This window comes from Gastrolobium bilobum, unplaced genomic scaffold, assembly GCF_033153095.1.
Source record: "Gastrolobium bilobum isolate Gb01-03AN ecotype WA unplaced genomic scaffold, APGP_CSIRO_Gbil_v1 utg1253, whole genome shotgun sequence".
NCBI classification, from domain to species: Eukaryota; Viridiplantae; Streptophyta; class Magnoliopsida; order Fabales; family Fabaceae; genus Gastrolobium; species Gastrolobium bilobum.
This window is the reverse complement of record NW_026899865.1, coordinates 57681-79306: the sequence shown is the minus strand read 5'-3', so window position 1 is coordinate 79306 and position 21626 is coordinate 57681. Positions and strand designations below refer to the sequence as shown.

Genomic DNA, 21626 nt, shown 5'->3' with positions numbered 1-21626 from the left:
CAATCCTCTTTAATAAATAATAAATATCGTGAATCAAATAAATAAATTAAAACCTCGACGGGTCAAAGAGCCTAAAAAAGAAACAATCCTCTTTAATAAATAATAAATATCGTGAATCAAATAAATAAATTAAAACCTCGACGGGTCAAAGAGCCTAAAAAAGAAACAATCCTCTTTAATAAATAATAAATATCGTGAATCAAATAAATAAATTAAAACCTCGACGGGTCAAAGAGCCTAAAAAAGAAACAATCATCTTTAATAAATAATAAATATCGTGAATCAAATAAATAAATTAAAACGTCGATGGTCAAAGAGCCTAAAAAAGAAGGGAGTTACTAATTTCATGTTGCTTGAGATAGTTCCCTCATGTGTATGAGATAAATATATAGAGTTTACACTTTAAAACAAAAAGAAAAAGAGATGGAAAAGCTGACACAAAATTCAATGAGTGTATAATATGAAATAACTATCTCCAACCAAAAAAAATATTTTCCAAAAAAGAACGTAGAATGCAAAGAACATTAATTGAGAGGCTTTTTGACCCTTATGAATGCAAAGAACAAATATTTTCCAACCAAAAATAACGGATCTCCTAACTTCCAACCTCCGTGCAAGTCATCATCGCCATATAGGATCTCCAACTCGTCATTAGGGTGCGCCCAGTTAATGAATGAATAATGTTGGCTTTCATTCCAGAATGGCTCCTCAGACCCTGCATCTAAAGATCATGTCAAATTTAATAATTTACCACAAATAATAAATTGTCTAAAGCAAATATTCAAATTTAATAACTTACCACTACTGACTGGGTCGACATGAAGTGGTGACAAGGCTGGGGTACCGAGACTTACGGCGCTCATGTCAGCCTCAAAATTACCGTCCACGTCAGTGTCTGACGAATCACCTTCTGGAATAGCACTTTCAGGTTCTCCCTCATCTTCGCTGTCCACATAGTCCTCGTCTTCATCCTCTTCATCCTCATCCCATGCTACCTGAGGAGGTGCAGAAGATCGTACAACTGTATCTTCTTGACCGGTACAGTGTGCAGTAGTGGTTGTATGCACCGGTAAAGATGAAGATTGTCCAACATCAACTTCAACATATATCTCAATATATTTTAATACTTTCCATTCAACAAACGCATCTGTTACGAACTCCACATCTTCATCATCATTTATATCGTTTCCAATGTAGTATATTGTATCCATATCCACTACAGTCTCTAACCTGGCTATCATGCGGTGGATGGAATGTATGCCTTCTGACCCCATTTTTTGAAGAATTCTCTCCTTCAGTTCATTGCATGTAGTGCCCACTTTGATTTTCATCGTTTTTGTTTTTCCTTCAAATCGGACACCGTTCGGACCTTCAAAATGCCTCCCATTGTAGTAAACAACTATAGGAACCATGTTTGGACTTGAACTCATCTTTCACACAAAAATTAGATCTAGGTTTTGGGTTTGGAGGTTGGTTCGGATTTTTTAGCACAAAATGGGAGTGTGGAGATGTAATCTCAATGTCCCACCAAGATTCAGCTTTCTGAAATGATGAGATGAAATATGTGTGATGTTTCGGATTAGAGAGGGTAAGAGAGAAAGATTTTGGGGTTTCAAAAACCCTATACCTCGCAACAATGACCGAAACCCATACATATTGGGGTTTCTGGACGCGATTTACCCGGGTACACTGCTCTGTACCCGGGTAAATAATTCAAACATTTTCCCAGATTCAAGAACTCTACCCGGGTACACCCCTACATACTCGGGTAGATAAAAAGTTTCAAAATTTACCCGGGTAGGTAATGGTGTACCCGGGTAGGCTTCGTGGTCAACGGTCAAACAGGGGCAGATTGGTGTTATGTTTGTTGGGGAGGGTAAATTTTCCAAAATAGTTTTGAATGAGGGGCAATTTAGTAATTAATTATTAATTAAGGGGCATAAGGGTCAAAAAGCCTTAATTGAGATCACAGATGTTTCAAAAGTCTACCGTAGACCATTGAATGTGGGGTACACCCATAATTCACGGAAGTCATTGGAGCGGTTCAGATATTAGTAGAAGTTTATAGTATATCACACTCTTATACTTAAAATAAATAAAAAAGTTAAAAAATGAAACGTCAGGGAAGGCAAAAAGGTCAACTCTGCGTTCTGTTTTGTTTACAAAATACACTGGTGTTTTCACACATCTGTATTTCTGAGTTGTTGCGCTGATTTTGAGCTAATTGATTTGAGTAAAGGTGAGCAATCATGGCAGGGCAAGAATCATTGTCGTCCTCTTCTTCCTTTAGCTATGGATGGAAATATGATGTTTTTCTTAGCTTCAGGGGTGAAGATACTCGTCACGGTTTTACTGGCAATCTCTACAAAGCTCTTCATGACAGGGGAATCCACACCTTCATTGATGATGAGGAGCTTCAAAGAGGAAAAGAAATCACATCATCACTTATCAATGCAATTGAAGAATCCAGGATTGCAATCACTGTGTTCTCTAAGAACTATGCTTCTTCTTCATTTTGCTTAGATGAACTTGCCCATATCCTTCACTTAATCAAGGAAAAGGGTCGGTTGGTTTTGCCTGTTTTTTATGACGTTGACCCTTCTCACGTGCGAAATCAGAGGGGTAGCTATGAAGAAGCAATGGCTAGTCATGAAGAGAGATTTAAGGACAACAAGGAGAAGGTGCAGAAATGGAGGATGGCTCTGCGTCATGCAGCTGACTTGTCTGGCTTTCATTTCAAATTCGGGTACTCAATTGAGTCACTTGGGTTTGTTAAATTTTAGTCTATTTTACGGTTTTTATGTACTTTATTTTGTGGGGTACTGAAAAGGGACTTGGAAGAAAAACGTGTTTATATAGTTTTTGGTTTACTTTATACATTTCTAGATTTTGGTATTCTTTATACAGTATTCTTTTATGTAGTTTTTGAATTTCGAAGAAAATAAATCGGCTAGAAAAGGAATAAAATCAGAAAATCATATGTAAAAACCAGGAATTGGGAATCTGAAAGATTGACTGATGTTGGTATCTGGGGTTTTAGAATATGTTGGATAGGATTGTAAAGATAAAATGGCCCTTCTGTTGTTTGATAGTGTGGTGACTAGTGAGGATTTGAGAACTTCCACTTAGAGGGAAATTGGGAAAATCAATCATCTAGGGGAACAACCTAGATCCGATAACTTTGCCTCGGTTTAGCCAAGTTAAGCTCATGCACTCTCACGAACTTGGTATGGGATTGTGTTGGTATCGTTCAACATCCAGAAACGTAGCTAGGAGCTGTGTTAAATTTTAATAGGATTAGATGATTCACTTTGAATTGTACGTTCTATATTATATACACACTGCGCTCTTTTTGTGATAGGAATATCTCTACACTTACCACTATTTACAGTGTTAAAATATATTTTATCTTACCTTTTTTTTTTTTTTCATTTGTCTAATCATTTCGATTTGATGTTAATCTGAATCAATTAGTATGATTTCACTCAATAATTGGGCAGGAATGAGAATGAATATGAGTTTATCGGGAACATTGTTAAAGAAGTCTCCAACAAGATTAATCGTGCTCCTCTACATGTTGCGGATTATCCAGTTGGATTGGAATCTAAAGTGCTAGAAGTAAAATCACTTCTCAATGTCGGATCTGATGGAGTCCACATGATAGGGATCCATGGTATTGGGGGAATAGGAAAGACAACAGTTGCTCGAGCCGTTTATAATGCGATTGCTGATTCATTTGATGCTTTATGTTTTCTTGATAATGTGAGAGAAAATTCAATTAAGCATGGATTAGAACATCTTCAAGAGACACTTCTTTCTGAAATAGTTGGGGAGAAAGATATTAAGTTTGCAAGCGTCAATAAAGGAATTCCAATAATAAAGCACAGGCTCCACCGAATGAAAGTTCTTTTGGTTCTTGATGATGTTGACAAACTGGAGCAGTTGCGGGCAACTGTTGGAGGGCTTGATTGGTTTGGTTCTGGCAGCAAAATCATCATTACAACTAGGGACAAGCATTTGCTAACAAGTCATGGGGTTGAGGAAACTTATGAGGCAGATGGTTTGGATAATAAAGAAGCTCTTGAATTACTGAGTTGGAATGCTTTTAAAACTGACAAAGTTGATTCGAGTTATGTGGACATTTTAAACCGTGCAATAACTTATGCTTCTGGCCTTCCACTAGTATTGGAGATAATAGGTTCCTACTTGTTTGGGAAAAGGATAGAAGAATGGGAATCTGCATTAGATCAGTATAAGAGAATTCCTAATAAAGAGATCCAAAAGATACTTAAAGTGAGTTTCGATTCTTTGGAGGAATATGAGAAGAAATTTTTTCTTGACATTGCTTGTTGCTTCAAAGGAAATCATTTAGCACATATCAAAAAATTACTTTATGCTCATCACGGTTTCTGCCCAGAATATGGTATCGGAGTGTTAATTGAAAAATCTCTCATAAAGATTATGCATGGAGATGTAATATTGCATGACCTGATAGAGGACATGGGTAAAGAAATTGTCCGACAGGAAGCACCAGAAGAGCCTGGCAAACGTAGTAGATTATGGTCTCCTGATGATATAGTTCAAGTTTTACAAGATAATACGGTAAGACTGGTACGGATGGTTTGGTTTTTCCAAATTTTACCTTTATTTATCTCATTTGATTATTATGTGCTAGACACCTAGATTACTATATTTATACCTCTGTTTACAATCTTTTGTTTACAGTGTTATATCATTGAGTGTTGTTTTCCTTTTATGATATGTAATCTTCTCTAAATATGCATGCCGAATTCCATACATATATATCATGTCTTACAGTTGACTTGTGTTTTTGTCTTGAAAGGGAACTAGTAGTATTCAAATAATAATGCTGGATTTCCTCAAATTTGAAGAAGTAGTTGAATGGGATGGAAATGCCTTCAAGGAGATGAAAAACCTCAAAACACTTATTATTAGAAAAGGTTGTTTTTCTGAAGGTCCCAAACATCTTCCAAATAGTTTGAGAGTACTGGAATGGTGGAGATATCCTTCACCATCTTTACCATCTAATTTTCATCAAAAGAAACTTGTGATACTGAAGTTACCCCAAAGTCACTCTATTTCAATTCATTTGCTCATGTCAAATAAGGTAAATATATTAAGTTCTTTTCCTAGGTCTTTTCTATCAATATATTCATTCTATTATAATTCATTTGATTCTCTTTCTCTCTTTTTTTTTTTTGTGGCAGGAGTTTGTGAATATGAGACTTCTGAATTTTGATTACTGTAAATGTATAACAGAGATACCTGATGTGTCTGGTGTCCCAAATTTAGAAGAATTATCATTTAGATTTTGTGAGAATTTAATTAAAATTCACAAATCGGTTGGATTACTGAATAAAATTAAAATCTTGAACGCTGATGGTTGCGAGAAGTTTAGGAGTTTTCCACCCATCAGGTTGACCTCTCTTGAAAAACTCCAGCTTTCATTTTGTCCCAGTCTTGAGAATTTTCCAGAAATATTAGGAAAGATGGAAAAAATAACAGAGCTTAGTATTTTTTACACTCCCATACAAGAACTGCCATTTTCAATTCAAAATCTCACTCGGCTTCAAAGACTACAGCTGACACGTTATGGAGGAGTTGTTGAGTTACCAAGGAGCATTTCAATGATGCGAGAACTTAAGGAGTTGAGTGTTGAGGGATGTGAGGGATTGCTTATATCTAAACAGGACGAAGGTGATGCACAAGTGAGCTCATTGGTGTTTGAGAACACCTTGGAAATTATCATTTGGCGATGCAATATATCAGACAAATTCATAAGAAAAGGTCTCCCTTTGTTTGGCAATGTGCAACAGTTAAGCCTAGCCTATTGTAATCTCACAATTCTTCCTGCATGCATCAAAGAATGTCTCTTTTTGAGAGAAATTCTATTATATTGTTGTGAGAATTTCCAGGAAATTGGAGGGGTTCCACCCAACTTAGAAACATTCACTACAAGAGAGTGCACATCCTTGAAAGATTTAGACCTCACACTTTTTCCTGAATGTTTGATGAGACTTGTTTTGCATAAATGTCAGAATCTTCAAGAAATTAGAGGGATTTCACCCAACACAAGAACTTTCCTTGCAACAGAATGCCCGTTCTTGACTTCCAAGTGTAGAAGCATGTTACTGAATAAGGTTGTTGTTTTCTTACGTTTTTAATTTGATAAATCATATATTTAACGTTGACTCAAATTATACACATGTTGCCAAATGTATGAATGAATTATGACTAACAGGAATTGCACGAGAAGGGTGCAGACAAAGTGTTTCTTTTGCAAGGAACAAGGATTCCAGAGTGGTTTGGGTATAGTATCAATGGACTGTCAATTTCTTTCTGGTTTCGTAACAAGGTCCCTGCGATATCTCTATGTTTTGCTTGTGGATTCGATGGAAACTATGCCACTTATAGGCTCAATATTGAAGTCAACGGCATTTCAAAAGTTCTTTTTGATAAAGGAGAGGGTTTCTATTCTGGTTGCGCAGCAGGGTTTTATACAGTTCTGTTTGATGTGAAACAGGAAAATTTATTACTTGATACTGTTCTTCTAGAAGAAAATAAATGGAATTATGTGGTGTGTACTATATCAAAGAACGAAGAAAACAAAAAAACTTCGTTTTGCCAACAAAGTGGAATCCATGTATTCAAACAAGAAAGCAGCATGGAGGACATTCAATTCACCGATCCACTGTTGCTGGAAGAAGAGCATAGATTGGTGGACATGAAGATTCTCAAAGACAATTTATGCAGCATCTAAAAAATTTTGCTTCATTGCCTTTTTTGAAAACAATAAATTTGGGACAGGGCATAGAGTTGCTTTCATTGCGTCCACCTCCAGCTTTGAAGAATATTGTGAATTGGCATTCAAATTCAATGGTATCAAAGCTGAGAAGTAGCACTCACAATTTCCAAGGTAAAATTACATTTGTGCCATTTCTTTCTCCGTATGCTTTCACTATTTCCGAATTTACTTGCCCTATATATTTTCCTTCTCATCGAGTAACTGGGCTTGAATGCTCACGTGGTGCATTATTAGTTTTTTCTAGAAGAAAGTATAAATAATTTCAATTAGTTTGTTTAAGTAATGTAAGAGAAATTGAATTCTATAAGATTATGAATTAGTATGGGTATATAAGGAAATAATATTTGTAAACTTTGATTTAACTTGTATGTTTATAAACTTTATCATCTCAACAGCCTGTGAAATTCATGTGGACTTTGACAATGAAGTCTGTGAACCTTGTTGTTGTTGTCCTGCTCCTTCAAAAGTGCCTTTGAATTCAGCAGTGTCATACTTTGTTAGTGGTGCTGCCAGTGAAGAAGGTAAACATTTTGGTGGTATTTATTTCTGAAGATATTGGATTTTCTGACCATAAGATGCAAATTGAGATTCAGATTCATGTTTATTTATTTATTGTCAAAATTACTATTTAAATAAAAAGAAGGTCAATTATAATGTCAATCCACAAAAGTTTATTCTCTTGATACTTGATAGTACCTCTCCCTAGATTACCTAACTTAATTTTCCGTGTTATGGATATTTATTCAGGCCCCAAGTCCCCCTTCATCATGCAGCAAAGTTGGTGGGGAAGAAATACACATAAAAACGTCTTGCAGTGTTGCCAACCACAACTGACGTGTCTTTCAGGAATAAAATTGAACCAAGTCAAGATGATGTAGAAACAGAAGCATTTTATGCTTCTCCTTAAGATGAGATCCGTGTTCTTTCAGGTTCGCATGAGAAAAGTTGTGTCTAGAAAGAGAGAACTTAGCCTTTTTGTTTGTTGTGGTTGATTATGTGATTCATACAACTGACATCCTAATGCTCTACTCAAACATTCAGTCACTATTTTCATGTGTTGTGGATTCTTACAACTGACTTCTTAGTGTGTAGATGGAAATTGAAGTCATCAATGTGGATATAGCTAGTAAATAGATTAAGGGAACAATAATCTATTGACATATTTGACATATTTGATATTTTTGTTACATATAATGTGCTAACATCTTAATTCTCTGATCAAGTATTCGATCAACATTATCATTTGTTGGGGATTCTTACAACTGACTTCTTAGTGTCTAAATGGAAATTAGAGTCATGAATGGGGATAAAGCTTCAAATATAGATCAAGCAAACAATGAAATTATCGACATATTTAAGGTTTCTGTTACCTAAAATGTGCCAATTCTTGCTACACTAATTAAAAGTTCTTACTTTTGGTCTAATTATTTCAAAACACATTTAATTGCAGCTTGGCTGGCAAGCAGAAACAATCATACTCCCCTTGGAACTCCTTCGACACTTGAAACCTTCAGAATTCAATATTTCCTTGAGTACCACTTGTGGCAAAAACGTCAGCTTAAGATTCTTGAAGCAGGGCTTCTATTGCATCCTTCAATACCTGTAGTAATTAAGACCAACACATTTGCCATGAACCTCGGGGACATTATACGTAGTGGGGAAGAAAAACCTTTAGACACTGGGATTATCAATGAGAAGTCCTAATGGCATTCCCACTAACATTTGCCACTGGGCTAATGGATTCCCTGTCAACATTCACCTTTATATTTCTCTTCTTCAATCAATTTTTGATCCAAGGGATGAGACATTAGTCCTTGATGAAGTTGATGAACTACTTGAGCTAATGAAGAAAACATGGTCAACACTGGGGATCAATAGGGCAATTCATAATATGTGCTTCACATGGGTGTTGTTTCAACAATATGTAGAAACTGGGCAGATAGAACCTGACCTTCTTTGTGCCTCACATGCTATGTTGAATGAGGTGGCAAAAGATGCTATGAAAGAAAAGGAGTCCTTGTATGTTAAGATTTTGACATCTGTGCTCAGTTCATTGCAGGGGTGGATAGATAAGAGATTGCTTAACTACCATGATTATTTCCAAGGAGATGTTGGACAAATCGAAAACCTTCTTCCTGTGGTGTTGTCAGCTTCCAAGATTTTAGAAGATGTTACAATCTCTGATAGAAAAGGGCAAGAGAAAGGAGATAAAACTGTAGTGCATTCCTGTGAGGACCAGATTGATTATTATATCCGTTCTTCCCTGAAAAATGCATTTGAAAAGGTATGTAATAGTCTGCAACGAATCCAAAAGACTGATATGTAATAGCAAGAATGTATAACTAATCTTTAATCCCTACTAGTGATTAAGTTAATGTATTTTCTGCTCATTATTGTAACCAAGCCAAATCACGCCTCATGAAACATTGACTTGCCTGGGTAGAGGTGAGTGAAATGCATGTACATAGTCTTACTCTTGTACTTTTTCGCAAGGAGACTGTTTTTTGTATTCAAAATCAGGACCTTTTAGTTACACAAGAGGAGCTTTATCACTTTTTAAGGCGCGCCCTATTTTAAGATAGTAAAATGTTGTTTTTGATGGTTGTAGATAATGGAAGCAGCGAATGCGAAATCCATGGAATCTGAGACAAATAAAGAAATAAGTGAAGTTATGCTTCAATTAGCTCAGGAGACTGAAAATTTTGCAGTGAAGGAAAGAGAAAATTATAATCTGAGTGTTAAAGAAATGGCATGCAATAGGAGCTGGGGTTGCAGCATTGACCCTGAACAATTGCTATGGACATGTGCTAAAGCAATATTTAAGTGAAATGACAACCTCAATGACATTTGAAACAATTTTAGTACTGCAGAGGGCTAGAAAGCTAGAAGATGTTTTGGTTCAAATGGTAGTTGAAGTTTCTGCTGATTGTGAGGATGGTGGCAAAACAATAGTGAGATAGATGGTTCTTTTTGAAGTTGATTCAACCATAATGAACCTTATAAGAAAATGGATAGATGAGTCACTGAACAAAGGGAAAGAGTGTCAGAAAGCAAAAGAAACTGAAGTAAGTTTTAGCTTTATCATCCTCATTCCTCCAAGGAAGAAGAACACAATATATTATGCATTTAGAAAATTATATCACATATTCTTTGTTTTTCAACATAAAAGAGTTGTTTTTTTCTTCTATTTCGGACATGGAATCCAAAGTCTAAATCAGATTCATATGCAAAATCAGTGGTTGAGCTGATGAATTTGGCCAAGACAATTGTGCAAGAATTCTTTCAAATTCCAATAGCAATAACTGAAGATTTAGTTCAAGAACTTGCTGATGAATTACAAAAAAATCTTGAGAGAGTACACCATGTTTGTAGCAGCATGTGGTAAGTTCATTGAATTCATATAAGCTAAATGTGTTTTCTCTAGAATACTCCAAAAACTAGTTTGAATTTTGAAAATAGCAGATAACTAAACTATTAGACAAATAGTACTATCTAGTCACAGTGACTAAGAAGCAGAAAAATGTGTAGCATTCTGATATACTGTGTTTTGATCTAAATTCTCTCAGGTTTGAAAGAGAACTACATTCCCTCTCTTCCCCCATTGACCAGGTGCAATAGGAATTCAAAGTTCCACAAGCTGTTGAAGATAGCTACTCCTTGCAGTGTTAGTTGTGATTGTGAAAATCCAAACATGTATGGAATATATGAAGCTAATCATCCTCATTCATGTACTAGCCGGGGAACACGCGTACGCCTCTACATTCATCTCAACACCTTACACTATCTCCTTTCTCAAATCCCATCACTTGACAAATCACTCTCCTTAATTCCAAGATCAGTAGTTCCTTCAAAAATTGGTTTCACAAACAGCTACAAGATTCAAGGTAGCAATAGCTACAAGGGGTAATTGTTTTAAGTTGATATGAACCTTTTGTCATAACGAGATGCCATTGTGATAACTGGAAACGACTAGCCAGATAACTCATTCTTTTATTCTTTAATATAGCTCAAGATATCAGTTAGCAATATTTTTTCCGTTGGAACGATAATCTGGGATTTAAACACTCTGCGTTATTACTTGATGCGTGCACTTGTGTGAAGTTAAAGAACGAATGTGTTTCTCCTGACTGTGTAAAAAGGACCAAAAGTCATAATCTTGGGAACGAATGTGTTTTCCTCAATAGACTGCAAGAGGACCCAACATAGGTGTAAATGGGACCGGCGGCTTTTCAGGGGCCTGTTGTTTAGATTGACCCGTTTTAAAAATAATACAGGTTTGAGCTCATTAAAAGGCCTGTTTAAAAATTAGGCCACAAGCCAATTTTAGTAGCCTTGACCTCTAGGCCTCCAAGTTTGGGTCATATTTTTTAATAGTGTAAATATCATTTTCGGTTCTCAACAAATTTTATGATGCCCGCTTTAGTCCCTAGCAAATAAAAAGGCTATTCGTGGTTCCTAAGAAATTCAAAGTGGACCCATTTTAGTCCTTTTGAGGGACTAATGTGGGTCTTTTTTGAATTTATGAGGGACCACGATTTCAACTAAATGGGTCCATTTTGAATTTCTTAGGGACCACGAATAGCCTTTTTATTTGCTAGAGACTAAAGCGGGCATCGTGAAATTTGTTGAGGACCAAAAAAGGTATTTACTCTTTTTAATAAATAATATATTATTATTTATTATTAAATTATTATTTTATTATTTTTCAATAAATAATATCTTATTATTTTTTAATTTTTGCAATATTTCCTCTTCTCATTTGGCAAATACATATTTTCTTAACCCTAATTCCTTCATCATCACTGCTTTTTTCTCTTCCTTTTTTGCCAAATTTTGCTACTCTTCTATCCCTTTCTCAACTTCTCATCCCTTGCAAACCATATGTCGCTTACCATCAACTCTCAAGACTTTCCTATGCAGGATGAGTCATCGTCATATACTATCAATTTGCTCATTTAAAGGTGCCTTAATCGATCAAGACATGCAAATTGCAATTATAATTGTAACACTCCCAAATTTCTAACAATTTATAAAACATTCTTATAATAAATAAATTGTCAAAATTTACGTTTTTATAATAATAGAAATATTGCGGAAGCTCATCTAAATCTAATTTGGGGAAAATGTTACCGCCACACCTGTACAGGGACAAGTGTAAGGCTAACTCTATTACATTCAAATAAAAGCAAAGACTACATTTTGATACATAATATTTATGACTAACTAGAAATATCAGAGTCGTTATCCCCACTGCTAGCCCCATCCTTTGGAACCTGTTTCGTTGAAACTCTGCTCCCCCGTAGGATCATTGCAACACAAAGACAAAGACAAACAATCAGCAAAGCTGGTACTCCCAATCCGATATACAAATATATATATATATATATATATATATATATATATATAACATAATAATCAAATCAAGTAATATAACTCAAAAATTCAAATCAAGTATCAACTCATCATTAATTATATTAATCTTTATTTAGTTCATTTAGTGGGAAGAGAACCAAGGTAGACCCGGAAAACCCTGTTGCCAGTCCACCTCGTGACCCGGGAAATCCTGTTGCCAGTACGTATAATCAAAATTGGTCATATCAAGTCCTAGTGTGCACACCTCTTCTCAAAGTTGCTACTAGTACCTCGGGAAACCTTGTTACCAGATATCACTTTGGGAAGAACGGAAACATCATTGTTACATCAAATAAATATCAAAGGCATAAAGCCCAAAAAAGTTATGTTCATCACTTTGGGAGGTACCATCCCAAAGCTATCCTCCCACTATTTATTAATTACAATCACACACAATCATCAAAATTTAATCATATCATATTTGAAAAAAATTTCTTTCAATATATTCGTTGCTCAAGGTCATCACAACTTTTCATATTTATTCAAGGATATAACAATTCACATCTTCAACATTTATCATAGTAAAACCCAAATCCGATCATCATCATAACTTTCCAAATAATTCAAATATTCCACATTTATAATAGCAAAACCCAAATACAATCATCGTCATTCATATAATCACATCACATCAATTATCATAGTTATTCAATCATATAAATATTCAAATTCAATCATAGAACACATATTTGGAAAGATTTTCTTAAAGAGTATCATAATTTCATAATTTTCATTATTATTCAATAAGATCCATATATTGCACATAAATCAAATTTTATGCACATAATCATAATTTATAAAAAAAACTAACCGAAGAACATCTAGGGATTAGGATTACATCCAAATTTCATATAAAAGAAATAACCTACGAATACCTAGGGATTAGGATTACTTCAAAACAAATATGTATTACTACCTAAAGATAAAGATTACATCTAAATTTCATATAAAAGATAACACGGATTACCTAGGAATTATGATTACTATTAATTAATCACATAATCATAAATCATATATTTGGAAAGTTTTCATAATCATTTATTCGCACATAATCATCAAATATAGTAAATTATTCATCATATCTATTTATTCTCAAAATAATAATTCGATTATTTTTCCAATGAAATTTCTTAAGTAATAATTCGAATTTAAGAATCATGATATAAAATTTTTCATATAAAAACTAACCTAAGAACACCTAGGGATTAGGATTACCTGGTCTCCATGTTTGGTGACTTCTAGAATTTGGGAAAGAGAAGCGGTTAGTAACCAAAGGATGATAATAATAAATAAATAAATAAAAATTTGAAGTAGAGAGAGTAGAGTAGAAGAAGAGTAAAGGAAAAATGTTGAAAAGTGAATTAGTTTGGTTAGGCTAGACCTCTATTTTTAGTTGAAATTTTGCGCTCGGATACGAGTTTCGTGCAATTATTTCCTTATTCTTCATTGATGTATCTGGCTCAGATCTTGGCTTCATTCACTATTTTCTTTTTATTCTTAATTTCTTATGACTCAAAATATAGCTAACTTATTTGCTAACTCAAGGCTGACTCATGATTGACTCATCATATCTAATCAAATTACTAATCCAACATTACCAGTCAATTATTAATGCATAATCATCAATCAATTAATAATTCAATTAATCATAATTTATAATCTAATATATATATATATATATATATATATATATATATATATTATTAATATTATTATTATTAATAATCTGGAGTATTAAAAAGTAGAATAAATACCATTTTTGGTCCCTAACAAAAAACACAGTCCCCACTTTAGTCCATTACAAAAAAAAATTAGTCAGTTGGTCCCTAACAAATTCAAAGTGGACCCATTTAGTTGAAATCGTGGTCTCTCATAATTTCAAAAAAGACCCATATTAGTCCCTCAAAAGGACTAAAATGGGTCCACTTTGAATTTGTTAGGGATCAACTGACTAATTTTTTTTTGTAAGGGACTAAAGTGGGGACCTTTTTTTTGTTAGGGACCCAAAAGGATATTTACTCAAAAAAGTATCAAACTGAATTTCCAATGGCACTCGTATCGCACAAAATCATTTTATCAAAGGTAAAATTTATATTATAATTTGTTATCTATCACCATCAAATATATATATATATATATATATATATATATATATATATATATATATATATCAAAAATATATATATATATATATATATATATATTATTACTATTTTATAATTTATTATTATTATTAATTTATTATTATTATTATAAATTACTATTATTTTTCTCAGATATTACAATAATCCTTTTGGTGGTGTGTATGAAGCAAAAAAGTAAACAAAATATTAATCTCTTAATAAAGTTTGATGGTGTTGTTGAACAATTTGTTTTTAACTTTTGACTTTTGTCATCATCACAATTATCATGATGAGCGAGGGAATATATTTCTTTTTTTTTAATTTAATTAAGCAATTTACTTCCTTGCCATTTTTTGTTTTGATTTCTAGCAACATAGTTATATTGTTTATTTTTTAGGTTTCTATGTGCATAGAAAAAATATCCTATCAAGTTAGACATACAAAAGAAACAAAATAATCATAAATTATATTTTACAGAGTGCAATATGCCATTTTTGATGACTTGGTAGGTTGGACAAGCTAGGTCAAACCTTGTATTTTTTAAAAACAAATCAAGCCAAGCTAGACTTGAAATATTTTATACAAGCCTAGCCCATTTAGGCTAAAACTTGACTTGGTCTGGCTCATTTACACCTGTAGATGAGGGGAATTCATAGAGCAAATTATGGAGAAAATCAAGGAGGAAACCAAGGAATGTGTGTAATGAAAAATCTAAATTTATTAACATGACAATATGTTGGACAAGTGGCCTCAAACTTAAGAGAGGGGTGAATTGAGTTTTGAAAATATTTTCGCAAAATGCCTCACTTTCTTTCTTGAAAACGAATTTCTTGAGTTTATATGATTTGATACAAGTAAAGTCTAATGAATAGAAATTAACAGAAGCAAATAATGTCATAATATGAATTTAAATATGATCAAGTATTCTAACAATGCTTATGTAAAGAGATAAGGAGTTAGAGAGATTGCAAACAAGATATATCCTGGTTCGGTCATCACCACCATGACCTACGTGCAGATTGAAGCCGCTCAATCAACTTTCCACTAATGGTCAAGCTTCAAGGGTTCTTGACAAACTACTACAACCTTCAAAATTTTTGATTCTTGAAACCTTTACACTTTCACTCACTTTCTTAAGCTATGAGCAACCTTTTCACTAGGGTCTGACTACCCTCAACTCAAATAAAGAGAAAGAGAGTGTTTAGAAATGAATTTATACTCTTAAAGTACAGATTATACAAGTTGAAGCTTATGGGTATTGATCAATGACACAAAAAAGAAGCTCAAAGGAATTTCATAATCAATGTGAGTAAGAACAAGTAATGAATGTGTTTGATTCAATAAGAATAAACAAGAATGATTGTAAAATCAATGGAACAGTGATTCTTGTTCTTCTGAATCACAATAAATGAGTGTTTATATAGGTATTGGTACGAAACTAGTCATTTATAGCCGTTGGAATGCTTACTGGCCAGTAAGTATTTGAATACTTTTTGTGAAGTATTCGAATACTTCATTAGGTATCAGAATACTTTTCATAAGGTATTCGAATACTTTGTTCTCGGCACAAGTATTCGAATAGCAGTCAAGAAAGTATTTGAATACTTTCTTGACAGAACTTAAGTATTGTCGTTTTTGATTTGCAAAGCATTCCAATCTTGTCTCTAATCACTTTTAGTGCAATTCCTTGACTTGATAAAATTGTTTTACGAAATGTGTCAAGGGTCTTTTTAATGAGTTATTCAAAAACTTTCAAGTGATTAGTGTCATGGATAATGCATGCACATGATTAAGTATCCTTTGAGCTCATTTATGCACCACTAATCAATTACCTTTACATTTAGATAAGGATATACTACTATCTTGATCTTTAATCTTGATCATGTGTGTTGATGGTTTTGCTTTTGTTGTCTTTTTGAATTGCTTCCTTGGACTTTTTAATTGTTGTAAGTTGTATTATCCTTGAAGTCGCTTCCAAGCTTGTTTGTTATCATCAAAACTCTTGTATAATTGAACTCTTCATTTTGAGTGCATTGGTTTCACACCATATCTATAAATAGGATATAACAATGAATGTTAATCAATCTGACATTGAACAATCATAAATAGAGGAATAAATGCCAACGATTTACATAATTCAAATTACCATTTCAAAATTCAAATTAAAGTAATCCATTAATATTTTATAGCATTAACTTGTTTATGATGTCATTACTATTCAAATTGTTTGATATATAATGATTTAACTTGTTAGAGGTTATCAATTGTCAAGGGCCTACTGCTTGGCTTGACCCGTTTTAAAAATAATATAGGTTTGAACTCATTAAAAGTCTTGTTTAAAAATTAGGTCCCACAAGCCAATTTTAGTAGGCTTGACCTCTAAGCCTACTGGCCCAGCTCGTATTTTTTAATAAATAATATTTTATTTTATTTTTATTATATTTTTATTTATTAATAAATTAATATTTATTATTTTTCAATAAAATAATATCTTGTTATTTTTTAATAAAATAATATCTTATGATTTTTTAATTTTTGCAATCTTCCCTCTTCTCATTTGGCAAACACATATTTTCTTAACCCTAAATTTCTTTGTCGTCAATGCTCTTTTCTCTTTCCTCCTTCACCAAATTTTGCTACTCTTCTATCATTTTCTCAACTTCTCATCCTTTCCAAACCATCTATCGCTTACCATCGACTCTAAGACTTTCCTATGCAGGATGAGTCAATATCACATGATATCAATTTGCTCATTTAAAGGTGCCTTAATCGATCAAGACATACAAATTGCAATTCTAATCCTTTTGATGGTGTGGATGAAGCAAAAAAGTATACAAAATCTTAATCTCTTAATAAAGTTCGATGGTGTTGTTGAACAATTTGTTGTCTTTAACTTTTGACTTTTGTCATCATCACAATTATCATTTTTGTTGATTACATTTTTTTAATTCATGAGCGAGGGAATATATTTCTTTTTTGTAATGTAATTAAGCAATCTACTTCCTTGCTATTTTTTTTATTTTATTTCTAGCAACATAGTTATATTTTTAATTTTTTAGGCTTCTATGTGCATAGAAAAGAAATATATTCCATCAAGTTAAACATACAAAAGAAATAAAGTAATAATAAATTATATTTTACAGAGTGCAATATGCCATTTTTGACAGCTTGATAGGCTAGACAAGTCAGGCCAAGCGTTGTATTTTTAAAAAACAAGTCAAGCTAAGCTTGTAATTTGGCTTGTATAAGGCTAACAAGCCAAGTCACGTTATCACTTATCAAACATTTCTTTCCTTTACAAATTTAACATTAAAATCATTAGACAAATGTAAATTTTAAAAAAAATTCCATCAAGTTAAACATACAAAAGAAATAAAATAATCATAAATTATATTTTACAGAGTGCAATGCGCCATTTTTGACAGCTTGGTAGGCTTAGGCTGGACAAGTCAGGCCAAACATTGTATTTTTAAAAAACAAGTCAAGCTACATTTAGTTGTTAATTGATATGCACCATTCCTAGTGGGGATCGAACCCTGATCATGGAGATAAAAGTCATAGTACTTACCACTAAGCTATATTAGATTGTTAGTTAATTTGCACAATTTAAAATATTTATTATATAATTGAGTGTAAAATATAAATTTATAACATATTCGGGTCATGCGGTTCAACTAATTACCCACTGATCTGGTATCCCAACCGAGTTGATGACTGGTTCAGATTTAATAACATTGGTAGAGAGGAGTAGAAGAAAGGTTAGTATGAGTATGGATGGAGTTAGGGGTGTTAACGGGTCTAGTCGAGCTGAACTTTGGTCTTAAAAGGCTAAACCTGTGTTTACATGTGTCAGCCTGACCTAGCCTGTTATCTGTTATGAATATAATTATCTGCCTATGACCTGACTTATTTATAAAAAAAATAAAAGTCTGGGTTAGCCTGTTAAAAAAAAAAAGATAACATAAATTTATCCAAATAAAATATACGATCAACAACACTAATAATTTCATAAAGATTTATAAATTTAATGTATATCCAAATAACTTAATATAGAACAAAATTATTCAAAAAATATGTTTAACTAATAAAATAGAGTGAAAAAATAAAAGTTAGTATACTAGGCCCGCCTAAAAGGCTCTAAGGCCGGACTTTTGAATTGGTTATTAAACGAATTTTTATATAAGTGTAAGTCTAGTTCCAACAATTAATTTTAGATATATAAGTCTAAGAGCTTTACGAGTCGAGTCAAAAATACTTAATTCGTTTAGCATCGCTAGATGGAGTGTTTGGTTTATGGATGAGTACAAGGACAATATTTTTTTATTATCTGAGTTTTATTTTTAATTTTTAATGTTATAAATATAAATTTTTAAAAAAAATAAAAATAAAAAAATCTAGTTTACAGAACGCGTAGAAGACCATAATTATGCTTGACCAAGAGATGAGAAGGAAGCTTAGAAGGAAAATGGTTGGAGTATTGGGTTTGGGTCTGGAAATTCAATCAACCAATTGAAAGTGACACGGTAATGACAATGATAGTAGAAGACTAAAAAATTAGCAACAAGTCTCGTAACGTACCAAACCATGAAATAGCAGCTACGCGGAATGTTTGCTTGAAAGGACATTAGCCATGAATCATGATGATGTTGAAAAGACTTTTTTTTGATCTAATTTCATACTTATTGTCAATTAATTAAAACAGAAAATAGCTAAAAGATTTATTTCAAAAAGAGGAAATTAGTGTAAATAATTAATAATATAGAAAAATGAGACTTTGCCTTTTGTATTAATCCATATGTGATGAATGTTTTATGTGTATACTAGATGGGAAAAAAAGGATTCTATTTGAAATATTCTACAAACCTAAAAACTTAGATATGAATTTTTTTTTAAAAAGGTGGTAATCATCTAAGATTTGGGTACATAAGAGAAAATGAGCGGAATACGAATTTTTTTAATATATTTCAATACCTCAATGATTCTTTCATTAAAAAATTAACATTTGAATCATTTTTTATCTTTTTTCTCTCTCCTCATTATTTTCTCTCATTTTCATCCCACTAATTTTTTTGTGTGCTGGAGCACGCAAATATCGCTTGCAGAATACATAGGTGATGAATGTCTTGCATTCTTTCACCATGTGTCTATGTCACTACTTGGAAATTCTTGAAAATAGTACCATGCTTCCTCCGTAGTCCTTGTGTGCTAATGTGCTTTCGTAGTGTGACTTCATTGTACTTCTTAAAAATAATATTCAACAGTTTTATTAAAAAAAGGAAAAAAAATAAACTGAAGTGTGAAAGCAAGATTTTTTGTAAACATTTATATATTTAATATTTAAAAAATAGAGTAAAATTTATTTTGGGTCCCTAATAAAAATGCGATCCCATCTTCATTCCTTACAAAAAAAGAAATAGTCCTGAGGTCTCAAAATTTTAAAGTGGACTCACTTAGTAGAAATCGTAATCCCACATAAATTCAAAAAATCCATATTAATCACTCAAAATGACTAAAATGGATTCACCTTGAATTTCATATGAATTACGAGACTAGTTTTTTTTGTAAACAACTAAAGTGGGGACCGTCTTTTAATTTTTCATGCTGTTATATTAAAATCTCCAATGTAGAGCAACTCTCCACACTATTGTTGTCAAAATCGATGCTTTACATAGAAACGAAAAGAGATGACAAAATATAAATTGTAGAAATGAGACGAAATGTAAATTTTTTATATTTAAGGACAAGATACAAAATTATATATATAAAATATCACATAAGTTATTGTTCAAAATTTAATGAACAATTTTATATTTAAAAAAATATAAGTCACATAACTATATAAGACATAAGTTTAAAAACATAAAAAAAGAGTTTAACAATTCTTACAATCAAATTTCAAAATATCAAAAGAATAAAGTTTAATCACTTCTAAATTATATTAATTGATTCAAATCAAACACATTATTTTGCATCAATTGCATGTCCTCAATGTCCTATTCTCTTGCTTCTATAACAAGTTCATTTGCAATAAAACATAATAGATTGATTTAAAAGTGACTTTAGCTTGATACTCAAATTTTTCACTGGTGGCTTCACCTTCTTCTTTCTTTGCAACAACGACTTTATGTGGCAGTTTTTTTTTTTTTTTTTTAAATAGCTAAAAGAAGATACTATGCATTTTAATTTGGGAGAAATGGAAATAAAAATTTTTTAAAAAAGAAAAAAAAAGGAAACTGGATTATGAGTTAAAAGTTGACCCGATTTAGTTTTTATTTTTGTATAAGACAGTTCAATTTTTTCGTTTAATTAAAAACATAAAAACCTATGTTTATGTACGGAGTTTCTACCCGTTTGTACTGAAGAAAGTTTTTATTTATATTTTAACACGTATCACTTAAATAAAAACATAAAAATATTTACACTAATTTTTTACAACAATGCTCCACACTTTTAAATCTCTTTTGAGCGTTATCCTCTCTACTCATAGTTCTAACTTAGTTGGGTTAAGTTCTAGGCATTCATACCTAGTCTATGACCTTGGTAAAAGAAGAAATGAGCCTTACCCTCTCTACTCGTAACTCTAACTTAGTTGGGTTAAGTTCTAGGCATTCATACCTAGTCTATGACCTTGGTAAAAGAAGAAAAGAACCCTATATACTCCCATTTAGATTACCAAGAATTTAACCAAGTTGTGCAATCTGCCCAAGAAGTTTGACGGTGATTAATCATCACGCTAAATGTCCTAAAATCACTCTTAGCATTAATTTAATGAAGAGAATGTAAACCTACTAACATTTAAACCAAATTTCAAAGAGGGGACCCAAGTTTGTCCTATCATTTCTAGCTATTTTCATTTCCATAGTCTAAACTATTCCATTAATACCTACATGATGATTTCCTGTGAACATGTTCCCCCGTCTAGTTGTAGACATCAAGATACAAGGTTGTCCAATTCATGATCCCATCAATATATGTCGAGTCATACACAACATAAAATGAGATGCATAGGTTTTGGGAATCCAAAACAGCTCTTAAAATACACAACATTACAAACCAAGGTCCCGTAATATCATTAAGGACCCAAAAAATATTTTAATATATATAATTACAAACCAAACACTTTCCTAATTTAAGGAAACCAAATCAAATCAAAAAAATTTCAAATTAAATTAAATCCAAACAATACAATATTTACAACATAGTTAGTTTACTAAAGCAGTACAAAAAGAATGTAGAATGCAAGCAACATTAATTGAGATCACAGT

At 32.5% G+C, this 21626-nt stretch overlaps 1 protein-coding gene and 1 pseudogene across 2 annotated transcripts; both read left to right on the top strand.

Annotated features, from left to right (window-relative positions):
* The first annotated feature begins 2215 nt into the window (after positions 1-2215).
* Positions 2216-7345, top strand: LOC133294004 (disease resistance protein Roq1-like). Of its 2 annotated transcripts, XR_009749134.1 has the most exons (6): positions 2216-2746; positions 3501-4602; positions 4844-5128; positions 5229-6161; positions 6263-6937; positions 7222-7345. XR_009749134.1 is itself a non-coding variant. In XM_061492647.1 (5 exons), exons 1-5 carry the CDS (start codon positions 2250-2252, stop codon positions 6779-6781), a joined length of 3336 nt encoding a protein of 1111 aa, XP_061348631.1. In that variant the 5' UTR covers positions 2216-2249; the 3' UTR covers positions 6782-7027. The 2 variants fall into 2 exon arrangements, 1 of the variants encoding a protein (XP_061348631.1); XM_061492647.1 differs by lacking the exon at positions 7222-7345 and having other exon boundaries at positions 6263-7027.
* A 762-nt stretch (positions 7346-8107) lies between these two features.
* LOC133294009 (protein unc-13 homolog) lies at positions 8108-10784 on the top strand (annotated as a pseudogene).
* The last annotated feature ends 10842 nt before the right edge of the window (positions 10785-21626 follow it).